The sequence below is a fragment of the Hippopotamus amphibius genome, chromosome 12, assembly GCF_030028045.1.
Source record: "Hippopotamus amphibius kiboko isolate mHipAmp2 chromosome 12, mHipAmp2.hap2, whole genome shotgun sequence".
NCBI classification, from domain to species: Eukaryota; Metazoa; Chordata; class Mammalia; order Artiodactyla; family Hippopotamidae; genus Hippopotamus; species Hippopotamus amphibius.
The window spans coordinates 82,359,622-82,378,501 of NC_080197.1; the positions used below are offsets into that span (position 1 = coordinate 82,359,622).

General features: G+C 33.9%; 2 protein-coding genes across 2 annotated transcripts; both read right to left on the reverse strand.

The window, feature by feature from the left end:
* Positions 1-8,948: 8,948 nt before the first annotated feature.
* On the reverse strand, positions 8,949-9,905 carry LOC130833301 (olfactory receptor 6C6-like). The gene has a single exon (XM_057702792.1). The coding sequence runs from the start codon at positions 9,903-9,905 to the stop codon at positions 8,949-8,951; it is 957 nt and encodes a 318-aa protein (XP_057558775.1).
* Positions 9,906-17,944: 8,039 nt separating this feature from the next.
* Positions 17,945-18,880, reverse strand: LOC130832518 (olfactory receptor 6C74-like). The gene has a single exon (XM_057700851.1). The coding sequence runs from the start codon at positions 18,878-18,880 to the stop codon at positions 17,945-17,947; it is 936 nt and encodes a 311-aa protein (XP_057556834.1).

Genomic DNA, 18,880 nt, shown 5'->3' on the forward strand with positions numbered 1-18,880 from the left:
TTCTTGCAACCTATTGTGGCCATGTGATTAAATTCTGACTAAAGGATGTACATGGAGTTACCTGTGCAAATTCCAGGGATCATCCTCTGATAAAAGGGATTTGCCCTTCTCTTATTCTTTACCCTCCCCCCTGCCCCCACTGTCAACATGGAGATGTGTTAGGAAGCCATTTGGAGCCATGACTACGGTCAATGGACTAGTAGGAATGGCAAATAAACAAGATAGTACTCTCCTAGCTTCCTGACATGATTGTAGACCACACCAACATAAAAACACAATGATTTTATGGAAGAGTCTTAGCATACTGGCTTGACTATTTAAAATAAAAATAAATTATTTTTTGGTATATATGCTCTGCTATCTGTATTTCTCATACTCTAACAAATCTATATTATCAAAACTGTTTCCTTGGACTGATAGTTCATATTCTTAAAATTTCTTTACTATGTCACATGTATCTTCTTTCATGTTCTTCTGCTTCTAATTAATGGATAAGTATCCTTTTAATCAATACCAATTATTTAAGTCATTAACTTCTTAGCTCTTTATTGAAATAATTAATTCTAATTATTCACAAACTTTGCTGTGTATAGATTGCCTTTGGTCTCTTTCTACTCCTGTTATTTTCATGGCTTTTGATTGTTTGACCCTCCCTTTAGTGTGATTATGAATTTTTTACTGCATGCTCAAAACTGTATGCAAATGTTAAAGGCTTGGATGGTGGTTGACCTACAAATATGATTTAATTCTGGCACACAGGTAGAGGGAAACAACTTTGACCAAAACAAGGAATGAGATTATTCAAATCTGTGTTCCATGCTTTTTGATAAAAGATGGGTTCATTGTGCTTCTTCATAGGGTACAAGATTTCAGTGCTCCGAACTGAAAATCTAGGTTTTGATCCAGGATCTTCTGTTTTGGCAAATCATAAATATCCAATTTTGTTTTCAGACACTAAGAGACAGCAGGGATTTCTACTTAGATTCTTCATCAGTTAGGTGGTGTTTTGTACTTTTGATCTAAGACTTCCACTGCTTGACACTTAGGATTTATCAAATGCGTTTAAAAAGAAAAGCACTGCAAAATGTCAGGCTCATTAATCTTCAATTTCCTTTTACAGGGGATCTTTTCTATCCAAGAAAAGTTTTGGATGCATTGATAGGTATGGATTCCAATTTGATTCTCCCTAGCTGCAAGTAAGAGAAGGAAGCATTGGTTCACTATTTTTTGTTCAGACATTTACCATGCATTATATAAGAAGAAACAAGAAGTTTTCAGAATATGCGGAGAATGTAGCTCCTTTTACTAGGTATCCTTCTCTCCAAGACTGGGACTTCTCAAATCCTAGCTGAGATTTTTGCTCTCCATGAAATCAAGTAGTTTTTTTGTTGTTTTGGGAGGCAAATGGGTTTTCAATAAACTCCTTCACATGGGAAATTTTAACCAGTTTCTATTAGTGCAAATATTTTGTATTTCCATTATACTATTGTCAAAATAGACACACCAAAAAAAAAAAAAAAAAAAAGAGCAAAGATTGCTGCATTAATATTAAATAAACTCCTAAATTTATCTGCATTTCATTATTTTCTCACTAATTTCATTTTTGATTACAGAATCTAATCCAGGGTACTGCAGTGCATTTACACATGAAGTCTCCTTAGTCTGCTACAGTATTTGATTCTTTCTAGCTATTCCATTTGTAGGAGTGTGGATGGACCTAGAGATTATTATGCTTAGTAAAATAAGTCAGACAGAGAAAGACAAATATTGCATGATAATATTTATACGTGGAATCTAAAAAATAAAACAAACAAGTGTATATAGTAAAACAGAAACAAACTCGCAGATGTAGAAAACACACTACTGGTTGCCAGTGGGGAGACGGAAGAGGGAAGGGACAAGATAGGCATCTGGTGTTAAGAAATACAAACTACTATGTATTAAATAAATAAGCAAGAGGGGTATTTTGTACAGCATAGGGATTTATAGCCATTATCTTGCAACAACTTTTAATGGCATATAATCTATAAAAACTGAATCACTATTCTATACACCTGAAACTAATATAATATTGTAAATCGACTGTACTTCAACATAAAAATTTTTTACTTTTGAATTAAGACAATTCTCTCTTCTCCTCTAGAGAAACAATTTGACCCTCAATTTTAATTTTATTATAAAATTAAAAATTGTGTTGATCATGTTTCTGGGGCAAAGAGTATGGAGAGAGAGAAAGTGACAGAGCGACAGAGACAGAGAGAAAGAGGGAGGGAGAGACATGGGAGTGGGGGACCAGATGAGTGTGATTAAACTTCAGCTAGATGAGATTTTATTTTTTGAGAATACATGAAGCAACTTGATCCTCAAACCTCTTCTCCATTTTCTGAAGTCCTGCATTATATCTTTATGGTGTAAAATTACAGTATCACGTGATCTTCATTATAAAAAATTCTATGTATTCATTTTATCGCTGAGGAAAGCCAGCCCATTGATCTTGGGTAACTTTCTTCAGATTATGTAGACAATTAGAGACATAAGTCTTCTGTTGCCAGGACCATAAGCTTACCTTCATTTTTATTACCGCCTTGGACTTCTATCACATTTCTAAAACATTCAAGTGTATGGATAAAATTAATTTCTCTTTCTCATTGACATATGAAATCATCATGTCTGCTTATGTATTCTATGATTTAATGTATCATTGAAAAAGCAATAAACATAATATTTTAAAGACAGTACCATATTGTCTTAATTTACATTCAATTCCTTTACCCTACCACTGTTTTTATATTGCATTGATAGCAAGATATTTATAGTGATATTCACAGTACTATAGAGGACAGTTGACAAATTTATTTATATGATTCTATTTCAATTACAGAATCAAATATACACATTGAAAATTGCCAGTGACTAGGGAGAGGGGAAATGGGGAGATCTTGTTCAGAAAGGATAAAATTCTAGTTATAAGATGAAAAATTATGGGGATCTAATATACAGCCTAATGACTATAGTTAGCAATAGTGTACTACATACTTAAAAAAGTTTCTAAGGCAGATCTTAAATGTTCTCACCACCACCACCCACAACAAAAAAGTAATTATGTGAAGTAATGGAAGAGTTAACTAAACTTATTGCAATCTTTTTGGAATAATATATGTGTCAAATCGTCACATTGTACATCTTAAACTTATATGATGGTATATATTAATTATATCCAATAAAGCTAATAAGACTTTTTTTAAGAGACAAAAAACTCACTTTTTAAATCTTTCTGATTATGCATATGGGATTTTCTAATACCTAATTATTAGTTTTGAAGGATGAGTCATTCTACAATATCACAATTGCTGGGAGAGAAAGAGTTCAAATCAGCTATATAGCCTTCTCTGCTGTATTTTCTGATGCCAGATATATTTTTGACTTAGGGCAGACCATCTCATAGAAACTAACATGGAACTTACTGGTGAAAGACAACCAAGAATCTAGGGGCTCTACAAAGTATATCTTATGTGAATTTGAAAATGTTTATAGCATGAAAACACCTAGTGTCTCTAGATCAAAGTTTCCCTATCTGTGCAGTATTAACAAACAGGGTTTGATCATTTTTTGTTTGTTTGTTTTGTGTGGCTGTCTTTTCAACAAATGCTATCGGAAAAATTTGCTCTCCATGTGTAAAAATATCAACCTGATCCATATTTCACACTATATACAAATATTAACTAAAATCAATCATAAATATAAGTGTAGAGGTAAAATTCTCCCAGAAAAAGACATAGGAAAAAAAATTTTTTGTGAATTTTGGGCTAGGCAAAAGCATAATCCATAGAAGGAAAATGATAAATTAGAATAATCAAAATTTAAAAATTATGCTATTCAAGAGACAGTGTTTAGTTAATGAAAAGACAACCCATGGGGTAAAAAAAACAATAGCAAATCAAATATTCAAAGAAGAATTTGTGTCTAGAATGCATTAGGAATGGCAAAATACAATAATAATAATAAAAAAGATAGCCCAAATAACTTAAGCAGGAAATTCACCAAAGAAAATATTCAAGTAGCTAATAAACACACTGAGGACAATCATCACTGTGATCCATTTAAAAAATTAAATTGAAATCATGAGATAAACTATGCACTCTTTTTTTTTTTATTAAGAGATAAACTATGCACTCTTTAGGGTGGTTAAGAATAAAAATATTTCCCACAGCAAGTGGTGCAGGATATGGAGCACCTGAAACCCTCATACACCTCTGGTGAGAATGTAAAATTATATAACCACTTAAAAGAAACTGTTCAGCACTTTCTTTAAAAGTTAAAATATATCTATTATAACACTGAGCCATTACCCTATTAGGTATTTACCTATCAGAAACAAAAGCATTTGACCACACAAAGATCTGTAGTCAAAAGTTCAAAAATAACCAACAAGGAACTACTGTACAGCACAGGGAACTCTACTTAATATGCTGTAGTAACCTAAATGGGAAAAGAATTTGAAAAGGAATAGACATGTGTATATGTATAACTGAATCACTTGCTGTAGAGCTGAAACTAAAACAACATTGTTAAGCAACTAAACCCTAATATAAAACAAATATTGTTTTTTAAAGTTCACAGCAGCTTTCTTTGGAAGAGCCAATGACTGGACACCCCCTACTGCATGTCAACAAGTTAATGGATAAGCAAGTGGTGGAATAGCAATAAAATTGAGTTCAAGTTAGAATTAAGAATGAAACTATCTGTAAATGAAATATTACTGATGAATCTCAAAATAGTATGACTGAGTGAAAAAAGCCTACTGAAAAAGAACACTGCATTATTCCATTCACATAAAATTCAACCCACTGCAAAGTAATCTACAGTGACGAAAAGGAGATCAGTGGTTTCTGAAAGATGGTGACGGAGGGGTGGTAATGAGGAATTACAAGGTTGCATTAAGGAGCTTTTGGTGTTGGTGGATATGTTCATGATCATGATTGTGGTGGTGATTTCAGCCTCATAAAAATTTTATAAAATATACAATATTTTATAAATGTCAAATCTTATCACTATACACTACACATATATGCAGTTTATTGCTTTAATAAATAAAGCTTTATAAAAGTATATTGACACAGCATGAATCATCATAGAAAATAAATACCACATAATAAATGTGCCTTTATTTCCGTATCTCCTATCATTTTCTAAAATCCAGTTATAAAATAAATCCAATGTTGTTTCAAAGCAACATCATGTCAATTAAAATCATTAGCTGATGTAAGATTTAATTGTCAAACTAGCCTTTCAATTCCAGTTCCTTTTCATCTAGGAAATTTTTGTAAAATAATTCTGACCTAGGAATATAATGTATATACTTTTCTCTTATGGAAACACTAGTGTGGGTCTGCATATGCAATATTTCAGCAAACTTTCAACCACAGAAGATGCATTTTTTTGTGTGCAGCTATTCCATCCACTAACTTGCCTTAAGTGTATCACATCTTTTCTATCCCACGCTCTTCATTCATGATTATAAGGTCAATACTTCCACCTGTTGGTGAGCCCAATGTAAATTCATCTGGCGCCCATTTTTAGAATCTGATATACCATGCCCATTCTTTGGACCTTTACAGCAATCCGTGGGCAACAGCCAATTCTCATTTCACACCAAAATTTCCACGATATTTTACTTATTACTAAATGTATAATTACTACTTTTATCATTGAATGATTCTGAGAGTCTAATAGTATAAACATTTTTTTTCAATGAGCTACTCCTATAATTTTATTTTTCATTTCTCTTGAAAGCATCTTTGTTAGCTATTTCAACCACTGAGAAGCAAAATCATAGTTTAACTCATGGAACTAATAACCCCAAATTGAATAGTTTTATTCACTAATAAAGGTCACACTATTCAATTAGTTTAAGTACAAATAAATACAAAGATTGTTAAGGTAAATCTCCAGAGTTTGGTGAGACAAACATTGGCCTGGAGTGCCAAGTCCACATGGTGCTAACAGTGCCCTCCTGGACTAGCAAGATTCTTTAAGCTTTTAATAATTGCAACTTCAATTCCTCATGGTTAAAGCATTTAGGCAGCTTTAACTTTATAAGAGGTAAGAAGTAAACAGAAAAACATTTATTAAAGGAAACATCTTCAACACACAAAACTTGTAGGATCATCTATCATATGGTTTAAGGTCCAAACATAGTCCTTCTATTAAAGCACTTTTATTCTATGAACCTCTCTATAATCAATAAAACAATAAACATTTCAAGAACTACATCTGACGTACCCTCTTTATAATCATTTCAAATGCTTGGAGCTCTGTAAGTATTTGTTGAGGTAATGAATAAATGAATGAATGAACAGTGAACAAACATAGTTCTCTTTCCAAGGTTTGGGATTTGCTGAGTATAAAGAATTTATCCTAGTAGATCTTGTAGTAGAGGTATTGTTCTCCCTGGAACACAGGTCTAGAGATTAATATCTAGACCTGTGTGAGCCTCATGGGAAAATCAAATTACTTTAATAGTAATATAATTTATTTCCATACTTTTATCACACTTTTCCTGATTCTTCCCTTCATCAGAAACCCCATCTACACTTATCCTGTAGAAACATAATTTTTTCAACCAGGGTATCAAAGGTGTTTGAAGTAATATGAATGGATGACCTGATTTTAAACATTCATAATACCAGAATCGTTAAATACTGTCCTATTTAACGGGGTTAAGTTAAACAAGAAAGTGCAAAAGGAATCTCATCTCTCTTCCCTTTCCCCCAGTGCCAACATCCTTTGTGGCCAGAGCCAGTGATAAAAGCAGCAAGCTGCAATTTCTGAGACCATGTCTTTGGTTTTAACCAAAGTATCTGCATTGAATCGTGTCTTGCCAATTCATCACATATGACTTTCTTAGCTGTTCTCTAAGTGCAGAGGAGAAACAGGGAAGCTTTTTCCCAGAGTTTTTTCTCTGTGTATGGTTCTTATTTACAGTTATCCTCGAGAGGTATTGGTGCAGACGTTGAAAGTTGGATGGGAAGCAGATGCTACTATTCTCCAGAAGGCTTTGTGCTTAGACTGATGAGCAGAGGCGAGATCCATAGCGGATTATTAGTGAGGCGGAACTATCACCTTTACACCTAAGGCTGTTAGTAGGTGCTTTCTCAGATATCACTGAGCCCCACTGCCATTTCTCACAAGCTTTCCTGCACCGTCTCTACAGGGCTTCAACCTGAGATCTTCCATATTAGTTTCCTCAATATTATTCTGTCCAATGTAAAAACATGGTTTTCCTTGCTCTTTAAAATCAGGTTGAGTCTTGGAACCTGTTCCACTGAAAAAAATAGTAAAGGAAATTACTTGGAATTGAGATCGACTCCTAAATGAGCAACCAAATGGTCAATGGTATTCCTCCATGTGTGTTTTTCTCTTTCTCATTTAGGGACAATTCCTATTGCTCCAACAGTCTTGGAAAATAGGAAGTGAGCAGTAGAGTCATCAAGATATAGAGAGGAACCATTTCAGTCAATTTCTTTTTGGCAGACAATTATTTCAAAGGACATTATGGGATGATAGAGGTTTTCGGTGAATGGCATTTAATAATATGATGCGTATGGACTTTTCACACTGGTCAAAGTAAATGATTCAGTCTTGGGGAGAGAGTCTTCTGAGAATAAGAATACCAAGGTGAAATAATAGGGGAGAGAAAGCAAGCTATGAGAAAAGGACACCAGAGATCCTAGTAAACTACATCAGCAAAAAGGAATGAACATAAAAAAACAGCATGGGTAAAAAAAACTTTTTCATACAGCATGGATAAAAAAACTTTGTGTTGAGTAAGTGAAGCCAGACATAAAGTTTATGTTTTTGTTTTTGTAAATAAGAAATTCCAGAAAAGGCATAACTCATCTATAGTGACTGAAAGCATGTCAGTCGGTGTCTTGATCCAATGGTGGGATGAGGGGGGATGACTGTGAAGAGGCAAAGGGAATTATTTAGTATGATGTAAATGTTCTCTATTTTTATTGTTACATGGGTTTCAATATTTGTTTAAATCTATTGGTTTAAAATGATTGTATGTGCTTGTATGTATGGTATACTTAATAAATTTGATTAAATTGACACAACCAGAGTGGACTAGGATATTTTTAATTTACAAATGGTTTAAAATATATGGAAACATCCCCAAACCCAGATATAAACAAATTATACCTTGAATTTCTTTCATGGGTTACTATCATTTGTAGGCCTAAGACTATATAAAGTTATATAAGCAATTTTATCCAAAGCCTGCAGTTCAATTACTTCTATACAAAACAATAACCAATAATGTATACAAATACCATATTGTTAATCATTCTAATACTCTAGGTGCTACTTATTTAATAGAATCTAAGTTCCTTTGCACATTTTATATCTCTGGTTACAACCCCTTTGAAATATTTATTTCCTTATTCATTTTTCAAGGTTCAGCATCAATAATGATTTCTCCTGGAAGGGTATTTCAATCTTTAAAATTAATCTGATTTCTAACTGTTTTTCAGCACAATCTCAATTACATTATGTAATAATGATCAGGATTTGAGTTTATCTCTTACAGTTTTAGCAGAAAAAAACACTATGAGCAGATGCAATGCTTAGCAATTAGCACACATGTTGAAGTAAATTAATTAAGTATATCTAGTAAGGTTCATTTTTGGAAAGCAGCCAATACATGAAAGTATCATTGATGAGAGGAGATATTTCTAGTCAGAGATGGAATTTAATTTTCTGCATTGAAGAAGGCAGTTTACTATGAAAGAGTAAAACAATCTACTCAGAAATAATGGAGAGAAGTGCAGAGATTAGGCAGACTGAGTAAACCTAATATATGATTCATTGAGCAGAGAAATGGCATAGCTATGAACTAATGAATCGAAAATTATATTCAATTTCCCAATTCATAGTTCAACAGCATCTTATTTATATCTACATTTGGTCTCATTGGTTTGAAAATGACAAAACCTTTGAAGCACATCCTTGAGAACTTCTTTCACCTGCTGGTTCCTTAGGGTGTAAATGAAGGGGTTCAGTAAAGGAGCAACAGAGGTATTGAGCACAGCTACACCTTTAGTTAAAATCACCCTTTCCTTTGCTGATGGCTTCATATATGTAAAAATGCAGCTCCCATAAGTGATGGACACAACAACCATATGTGAGGAACAGGTGGAAAAGGCCTTTGTTCGTTGTTGAACAGAAGGGAGTTTTAGAATGGTTTTGATGATGTACATGTAGGAGAGGACCACCAACAGCAAAGTGACTACAAGTGTCACCACAGCTAAGACAAAAGCCATCAATTCTAGGAGACGTGTATCGGTGCAAGAGAGCTGCAGGATAGAAGTGTCACAGAGGAAGTGATCAATTATTTTGGAAGCACAGAAATCCAGCTTAAGTCCCCAGACCAAAGGAGGAAATATAATTAGGAAGCCAGTAACCCAAGAGCTGAGTACAAGCTGATAGCACACTCTGCTGTTCATAATGACTGGGTAATGCAATGGTTTGCAGATGGCAACATAGCAGTCATAGGACATGGCAGCCAGAAGGTAAAATTCTGTAGCTCCTAATAGAAGAAAAAAGAATAATTGTGTTGCACAACCATTGTAGGAAATTGTTTTGTCTCCAGTTAGAAGGCTTATCAAGAATCGTGGAATGCAGGCAGTTGTGAATGAAATCTCTAAGAAGGAGAAATTTCGAAGGAAGAAATACATTGGAGTCTTGAGCTGGGGATCCAGCAGGGTGAGGAGGATGATGATGAAGTTTCCCATCAGGCTCAAGATGTAGTTGAAAAATAGAAACAGGAAAATCATAATTTGCAATTGTGGGTCATCTGTCAACCCTAGGAGAATGAAGTCTATTTCCATTGACTGGTTCTTCATTTTTTTTCTCTTATCAAAGTTAGAGAAAACAAAATCTCAGTCACAAGTTAGAGAAGGGTTTTTTCATTATTCTCAGCTATAGAATATTCCATATTCAGAAATATATCTATGTGCAAATACTTTCTCAAATCTACTTTGATTTTATCAAAATGAACATGTCAGTCAGTCTAATGTCAGCCATTTCTCCATAAATGCTGAGATTTTTTCCTTGACAAGAGTTAAATAAATCCTACTTACCGCTTAATAGAGGACTTAGTCTTTTGAAATTTAGCTTCTCAATTTAGTGTCAATCATTGAGCCATCTTTTGAAAACTTCACCAAAACAGACTATTTAAAGGTTCATATTTCCTATTTTCTGAATTTAGCAAATATCTCAAATAATTTTTATACCACTTATTCATCATTAATGTCCATTTCTAGTTCTTTCTTACATTTTTTGGTATCATTTTCTTTCAGTCATTTTTTTTAACTCAATCTGCTTGTCTCTCCATATACTTTATGAATGACCTTTAAATTCAACACTTAGAAAATTCTCAGTAAATCATTAAAAATGTCTTAAATCTGTGTGAATTAGGAAATAAAATACAGAAAAACTAAAATTATTGCTCTTGTATTTTAATCTCCTTTTATTTCATTCAATGTATAATAATCGTATATTACTTTCCTTAATGTTGTGCAGATTACACTAAGAAGTTGTATCTTTTCATTGGAATATAAAATGTTTTAAGTATAGTTACAATTCTTATCATTGACTAGTGCTACAGCAATATTTCATAATTACTAATTGTAATTTCTTTGTGCTAACTATATTCTTTATAGTAGAGCAAGAGTGCTTTGTCTTAGCCAACTTTCATAATTCGCAGTCAGTATTCAAAAAACTTTTTTCTTTGTTCCTCTTTTAAAATATAAGCTATCACCAAAAAAATCAAATGCCACATAAGTATTTTCCTTTTCCTTTCAATTAAATTTATTCAAATATATTCCTTTACTTTTCTAGATAACAATAGTATTCTTTATTTAAACATATTGCTTTTGAAGTTACTGAATTACTAGAATCTTTGTTTTAAACGTATCTGAATACTTATCATCTGTTTTAATATGTTTACTGTTCATAAATAAAATGTTAAGTCCTTGCACTCCAACACAAAAATATTTCTATTTGATTGTCTCAAGGTTTTCCATTAGTCATTTGCCTTCCATGAAAATCTGAATTTATATTTTTATTCAATATCTGTATAATTATTATGACATGGTGGACTAAATATAACATATAAAGACATTACTTCTTTATTTCATCGTTGTTTCCCATTTTTCATAGTCTTTTGAGTTTTACTAAACATACTAATTACCTTTAACCTTGAACTGAGTGTAAATGTGTTTGTTAAATTTCCTCAAGATGTAGAATAGCTGCTCTCTAATTCTTCTTCTATGATTCATCCAATGCAACTACAAGTTTGATAAAGAAAATGAATTAGAAATCTAAAATTAGAGTTGCCATATAATCCAGCAATCCCACTTGGGCATACACCTGGACAAAACTATAATGAAAAAGACACATGTACTCTTATGTTTATAGCAGCACTATTCACAATAGCTAAGACATGGAAACAATGTAGATGTCTATTGACAGATGAATGGATAAAGAAGATGTCATACATATATAAAATGGAATAATACTCAACCATAAAAAAATAATGTCATTTGCAGCAACAAAGATGGACCTAGAGATCATCATACTAAGTGAAGTAAGTCAGAAAGAGAAAGACAAATACTATATGTGTGGAATGTAAAATATGACACAAATGAACTTATCTAAGAAACAGAAACAAACTCACAGATAGAGAACAGGCTAGTGGTTGCCAAGGGGGAGGGAGAATGGGGAAGGGATGGGAGTTTGGCAAACTATTATATATACAATGTTAGCAGAGGCAAACTATTATATATACAATGGATAAACAACAAGGTCCTACTATATAAGCGTGGGGAACTATATACAATACCCTGTGATAAACCATAATGGAAAAGAATATGAAAAAGTATATATATATATATATATATATATATATATATATAAAACTGAATCACTTTGCTGTACAATAGAAATTAACACACCACTGTAAATCAACTATACTTCAATAAAATAAAATTTTTAAAATTTTTAAAAAAAATTGACAAAAAGAAAATGAATTAGAGACATCCGTATACTGAGAGAGATGCCCAAGCAAAAGCCAGCACCAACTTCTAGACAGGAGTTTGTAAAAAATACATAACATACTAACATATATAAATACATGTTATTTATAACATAAAAAGACACCATTATATTTAGTATATATATAGTAAAATTACATAGAAATTTTTATTTCTCCATCAAAAGGAATAGATGAAATAATACAATTTAAAGACAATATCTTACTCATACTTCCAAAAATTTCCCCCAACTTCTGACTCAGAAAAGTTACAATTTGACTTACCTGACACAGGGTATATTGGAATTTCTATTTGTTGTTGATATGGTTTAACTAGACTATAGAGACCAACTATATTAAGAGTGATGATCATTTTAAGACATTCAATTATAAAAAGAATAGAAAAAAACTAATTTGTCCTTCAGAAGGATTTAAATAAAAGTTGTAATGTCTTTTTTTTTCAAAATATTTCCCATTTTTCACTTAAGTTCACATTTACAATATCACAGTATTCAGATACTAAAGAGCATCAATTTAATCTCTAGCATCCTTTCCATTTTGGTTAAATTTTCAGAAAGTTTTTAAATCTTTAACTGGAAGCGTTATGTCAAAGATCAAAATCTAGAAATAAATACAATATTTAAGTACAGAAATTTAACATATCCCTTGAGTCTAACTAAGCTAAATTTTTATCTTTTTCCTTAATAAAGACACAAGGGAACCTTCTGATGTTAGCAAACAGGATAGGCAAAATATTTCCCTAGAGTGTGGTATTCAGAAAGTACTAGTTGTGTCATTTTTTAAGACTCAATTAAAAAAAACCCCACAAAACTATTAAGCTATGTGAGGATTCAGAATACAGAGGTCAGTGATAATGCTTCTACTAGATATAACGTGAGGTGATATGTCAGAGACTAACCAATGAAGCAGAGAAGACAGATGATGTAACTTTAAGATGCCTAGGAGTGGGGAGAATGGGGATGGGGAAGTCTTAGCCTAGAAGTGCAAGACCCTTATTAAGAGTTATAGAACATCCTCTATGGTAAATAACTAGTAGATGACACACATTTAAAAATACATAATTAAAACATTTCAGAATTTTAATGGGATGATATGTTTTTTAAGCAAACTCATCCTGGTTGACACATAGCAGAAGCAAAACTAAAAAGAATATTAAGAGAGCCTTACATTTTTCTTGTAGTGGGTTGTCTCAATATGTTATATGTGTTTTTTTTTCACTTTCCGTGCTCTTAAAATTTCTAAAAGTTAGATAGTGCTCCAGGATTATTAGATCTATTTCCTGAAAATGGAAAGAGGCAGATATATAAATGATGGAAGAAAACATGTTACCGATTGTTTAAATACCATCATTATTGAAATCATTTTAATAACTTATGTATCTTTTAGGATCTAGTTCATTAACAAACTGCACAGAAACCTGGAATGTTGTCCTATCACTTACATACTATGTGTATTTTTCTACCTGGCTATATTTAATTCTGCTCTTTTAGATAGTATTTTTCAAAACCATTTCATTCAAATCAAGAACATAGATAAATCAAAAGGAGTTAAAAAATTATGGCCTAATGCACATATATTTCTTAAGAAAAATCATGAAACATGATGTGTATCTATGAAAACATTTTTATTATATTTAATATTTATAAATTTTGGTCATGGAACAGAAATTGCTCTGAACCAGCCAAATTCCAGTTTATGACCAACACATCAAAATCCATTAAGAAGGACCGGAATTACAACTAACTGCTGAACAATCATTGACAGAAAGACACTGGAACTCACCAAAAAAGACACCCCACATCCAGACACAAAGGAGAAGCTGCACTGAGATGGTAGGAGGGCCGCAATCGTGTTAAAATCAAATCCCGTAAATGCTGGGCAGGTGACTCACAAACCAGAGAACAGTTATACTGCAGAAGTCCACCCACTAAAGTGAAGGTTCTGAGCCCCACATCAGACTTCCCAACCTGGGAGTTCAGCAACGGGGAGGAGGAATCTCCAGAGAATCAGACTATGAAAGCCAGCGGGACTTGATTGCAGGACCTCCACAGGACTGGGGGAAAAGGAGACTCCACTCTTAGAGGGCACACAAAGAAGTGTGCTCACCGGGACCCAGAGGGAAGGAGCAGTGACCCTATAGGAGACTAAACCAGACCTACCTGCTTGGAGAGTTGCCTGCAGAGTTGGGGGGCAGCTGTCTCTCACTGAGGAGACAGGGGCACTGGCAGCAGGGGTTCTGGGAAGTGCTCATTGGCCTGAGCCCTCCCAGAGTCTACCATTAGCCCCACCAAAGAGCGTGTAAACTCCAGTGCTAGGTAGCCTCAGGCCAAACAAGCAACAAGGTAGGAACACAGCCCCACCCACTGGCAGACAAGCAGATTGAAGTTTTACTGAGTTCCACCCACCAAATTGGATTAAAGTCTTACTGAGCTCTGCCCACCCAGCCCAACCCACCATCAGTCCCTCCCATCAGGAAGCACACACCAGCCTCCTAGACAGCTTCCTCCACAAGAGGGCAGACAGCAGTATCAAACAATATCAGCAGTATTTCATCTTGTGGAACTGAAAACCACAGCCACAGAAAGATAGAGAAAATGAAAAAGCAGAGGACTTTGTACCAGATGAAGGGAGAGGATAAAACCCCAGAAAAACAACTAAATGAAGAGGAGATAGGCACTCTTTCAGAAAAAGAATTCAGAATAATGATGGTGAAGATGATCCAGGACTTTGAAGAAAGACTGGATGCAAAGATTGAAAAGTTTACCAAAGATGTAGAAGAATTAAAAAGCAAATAAACAGAGATATGCCACACAATAACTGAATTGAAAAATACACTAGAAGGAACCAATAGCAGATTAACTGAGGCAGAAAGGCGAATAAGTGACCGGGAAGACAGAATGGTGATCATCACTGATGCAGAAAAGAATAAAGAAAAAAGAATGAAAAGAACTGAAGACAGCCTAAGAGACCTCTGGGACAATGTTAAACACATCAACATTTGCATTATAGGGGTCCCAGAAGGAGAAGAGAGAGAGAAAGGACCCGAGAAAATATTGGAAGAGATTATATTTGAAAACTTCCCTAACATGGGAAAGGAAATAGCCACCCAAGTCCAGGAAGCACAGAGAGTCTCAGGCAGGATAAATCCAAGGAGAAACACGCCAAGACATATAGTAGTCAAATTGACAAAACTTAAAGAGAGAGAAAAGTTATTAAAAGCAACAAGGGAAAAACAACAAATAACATACAAGGGAACTCCCATCAGGTTAACAGCTGATTTCTCAGCAGAAACTCTGCAAGCCAGAAGGGAGTGGCATGATATATTTAAAGTGTTGACTGAGAGGAAGCTACAACCAAGAATACTCTACCTAGCAAGGATCTCATTCAGATTGGATGGAGAAATCAAAAGCTTTACAGACAAGCAACAGCTAAGAGAATTCAGCACCACAAACCAGCCCTACAACGAATGCTAAAGGAACTTCTCTAAGCAGGAAACATAGAGAAGAAAAGGACCTACAAAAACAAAAACAAAACAATTAAGAAAATGGTTATAGGAACATACATATCAATAATTACCTTGAATGTAAATGGACTAAATGCACCAACCAAAAGACACAGACTGGCTGAATGGATGCAAAACCAAGACCCATATATATGCTGTCCCCAAGAGACCCACTTCAGACCTAGGGACACATACAGACTGAAAGTGAGGGGATGGAAAAGATATTCCATGCAAATGGAAATGAAAAGAAAGCTGGAGTAGCGATACTCATATCAGATAAAATAGACTTTAAAATAAAAAATATTACAAGAGACAAGAAAGGACATTACATAAAGATCAAGGGATCCATCCAAGAAGAGGCGATAACAATTATAAATATATATGCACCCAATATAGGAGCACCTCAATACATAAGGCAAATGCTAACAACTATGAAAAAGGAAATCGACAGTTACACAATCATAGTGGGGGACTTTAACACCCCACTCACACCAATGGACAGATCATCCAGACAGAAAATTAATAAGGAAACACAAGCTTTAAATGACACAATATATCTGCTTGATTTAATAGATATCTATAGGACATTACATCCAAAAACAGCAGATTACACATTCTTCTCAAGTGCACATGGAACATTCTCAAGAATAGGTCACATTTGGGCCACAAATCAAGCCTTGGTAAGCTTAAGAAAATTGAAATTGTATCAAGCATCTTTTCTGACCACAACACTATGAGATTAGAAATCAATTACAGGAAAAAAAACATAAAAAACACAAACACATGGAGGTGAAACAATACGCTACTAAATAACCAAGGGATCACTGAAGAAATCAAAGAGGAAATCAAAAATACCTAGAGACAAATGACAATGAGAGCACAACGATCCAAAACCTATGGGATGCCACAAGGCAGTTCTCAGAAGGATTTTTATAACAATACAATCCTACCTCAAGAAACAAGAAAAATCCCAAATAAACAATCTAACCTTACACCTAAAGAAACTAGAGAAAGAAGAGCAAACAAAACCCAAGGTTAGTAGACAGAGAGAAATCATAAAGATCAGAGCAGAAATAAATGAAATAGAAACAAAGAAAACAGTAGCAAAAATCAATACAACTAAAAGCTGGTTTTTTGAAACTGGGACATTTGTAGAGACATGAATGGACCTAGAGACTGTCATACAGAGTGAAGTGAGTCAGAAAGAGAAAAACAAATATTGTATATTAACACATATACGTGGACTATAAAAAAATGGCACAAATCAACTGGTTTGCAAGGCAGAAATAGAGACACAGATGTAGAAAACAAACATATGGACACCAAGTGGGGAAAGTGGGGAGGGTTGGGGGGGAATGAACTGGGAGATTGGGATACCAAATTGTACACTCTAAATATATGCTGTTTATTGTCTGTTAACTGTATCTCAAAAAAAGTTCTTTAAAAAAAATCCCTTAAGGAGGTGTTTAGATTATTCTACTATTTTGGTTTCCCAAGTAGGAGGTATCACTATATATCTATAGACCTTTATTTATGACAACCTGAAAAGAATAAATACATTGAGTTAGCATTGTTCTCATTATTTAACATTTATTTACAAACAGTCTCCAATAAGCTTCAGAAATACCCAAGGTCTTGAAGGGATGTTTTTGGGTATGGAAATACCCAATAACTATTGTATTTCATTTTTAGTTTTTAAAATAAACCAGTAAGATAACACATTTTTCATCTATAATTGAAATACTTGCAATTTTAAAAATTCTCTAATAGACACTAAACAACTAGTTTCTATGGAAAATGATTTAACACAATTTTTTTAATGAATATTTCTAATTTGAGCATCAACACTAAGGGTTAATCTCTGCCACAATTTGTTTTCATTTCATTAAATAGAATATGTATTATACAAATAAATTGGTAGGGTTACAAAAAAAATGAATGTTAGCCTTAAGTAGGTTGTAACTAAGTATAAAGGTAATAATTATTACATTGCATGTTACATTAAATATAAATTAAATATTTTATGTTCTTTACTAACTAGAATTCAAAGACAAAAGAGATTGAAAAAGTAGCTAACTTTCTTTCAAATATTCAGAGAAAAAGGAAGTGAGATGAGAAAAACTGTCTATTGCAAGAATTTAAAGAAAATTAGCTTCCTTGGAACTAAGATTTTTGTGAAATGAAGCTTGAAAAGAGACAAAGATGAATACCAAGGAAATGAAAGGAGAGAAAAAGAAGAAGAAATGGATAGGAAGCTACCACTGAAAACACTGTTATTATCAGAGACTACTTTGTTCATTTGCTTTATACATAGTGCAATAGCATATTCATTTGTTTGAGAAAGAGACAACCCTGTGTATCATATTCATGAAGGCTTTTTTCACTTGCTGGTTCCGTAAGCTGTAGACAAAAGGGTTCAAAAGTGGGGCAACACAGGTATTGAGCAGTGCAATTCCCTTGGAAAAGGATATGCTTTGTTTGACTGAAGGTTTAAAACACATAATGTTGCAGCTACCACGGGAAAGAGATATCACAATCCTGTGAGAAGAACATATTGTGAAAGCTTTAATTCTCTGATTAGTTGAAGGGATATTGGGAATTGTTAATGCAATATATATGTATGATATTATCACCATTAGCAATGTGACCAGGAGAGTCACTGAAGCAGAAATGAATCTCACCATCTTGATGAGCTGTGTGTCAGAACAGGACATCTGCGGGAGAGCAGTTGTGCCACAGTAAAAATAATGGATAATGTTAGAGACACGGAAGTCAAGATGTAGACCTAAGAGGAGTGGTATAAAGATGGTAAAGAAGCCAGCAAGCCAGCTACAGAAGACAAGCTGAATGCAGATTTTACTGTTCATGATGGTGGTGTAATGCAGGGGCTTGCAGATGGCAACATAGTGGTCATAGGACATGGCTGCCAGCAAGTAAAATTCAGATGCTCCAAGAAGGAAGGCAAAAAGACACTTGAGTAGGAAATTGTAGGAAATGATTTTGTCCCCAGTTGCCATCATAACTAACAAATTAGGGATGTATGTAGTAGTTAAGGAAGTTTCTAAGAGGGAGAAATTCCAAAGGAAAAAACATATGGGGGTCTTGAGGTGAGGATCCAGCAGTGTGAGTGTGATGATGATCATGTTGCCAGGGATGCTTAGCAAGTAGGTGAAAAGTAGGAAGATAAATAATACAACTTTCAATTGTGGGTCATGAGTCAAACCTGCTATAATAAACATTGTCAGCCTTGTATGATATCCCAT

Coding starts and splice junctions, on each gene's coding strand:
- LOC130833301 (XM_057702792.1), bottom strand. CDS start 9,905: ATGAAGAACCAGTCAATGGAAATAGACTTCATTCTCCTAGGGTTGACA.
- LOC130832518 (XM_057700851.1), bottom strand. CDS start 18,880: ATGGGATATCATACAAGGCTGACAATGTTTATTATAGCAGGTTTGACT.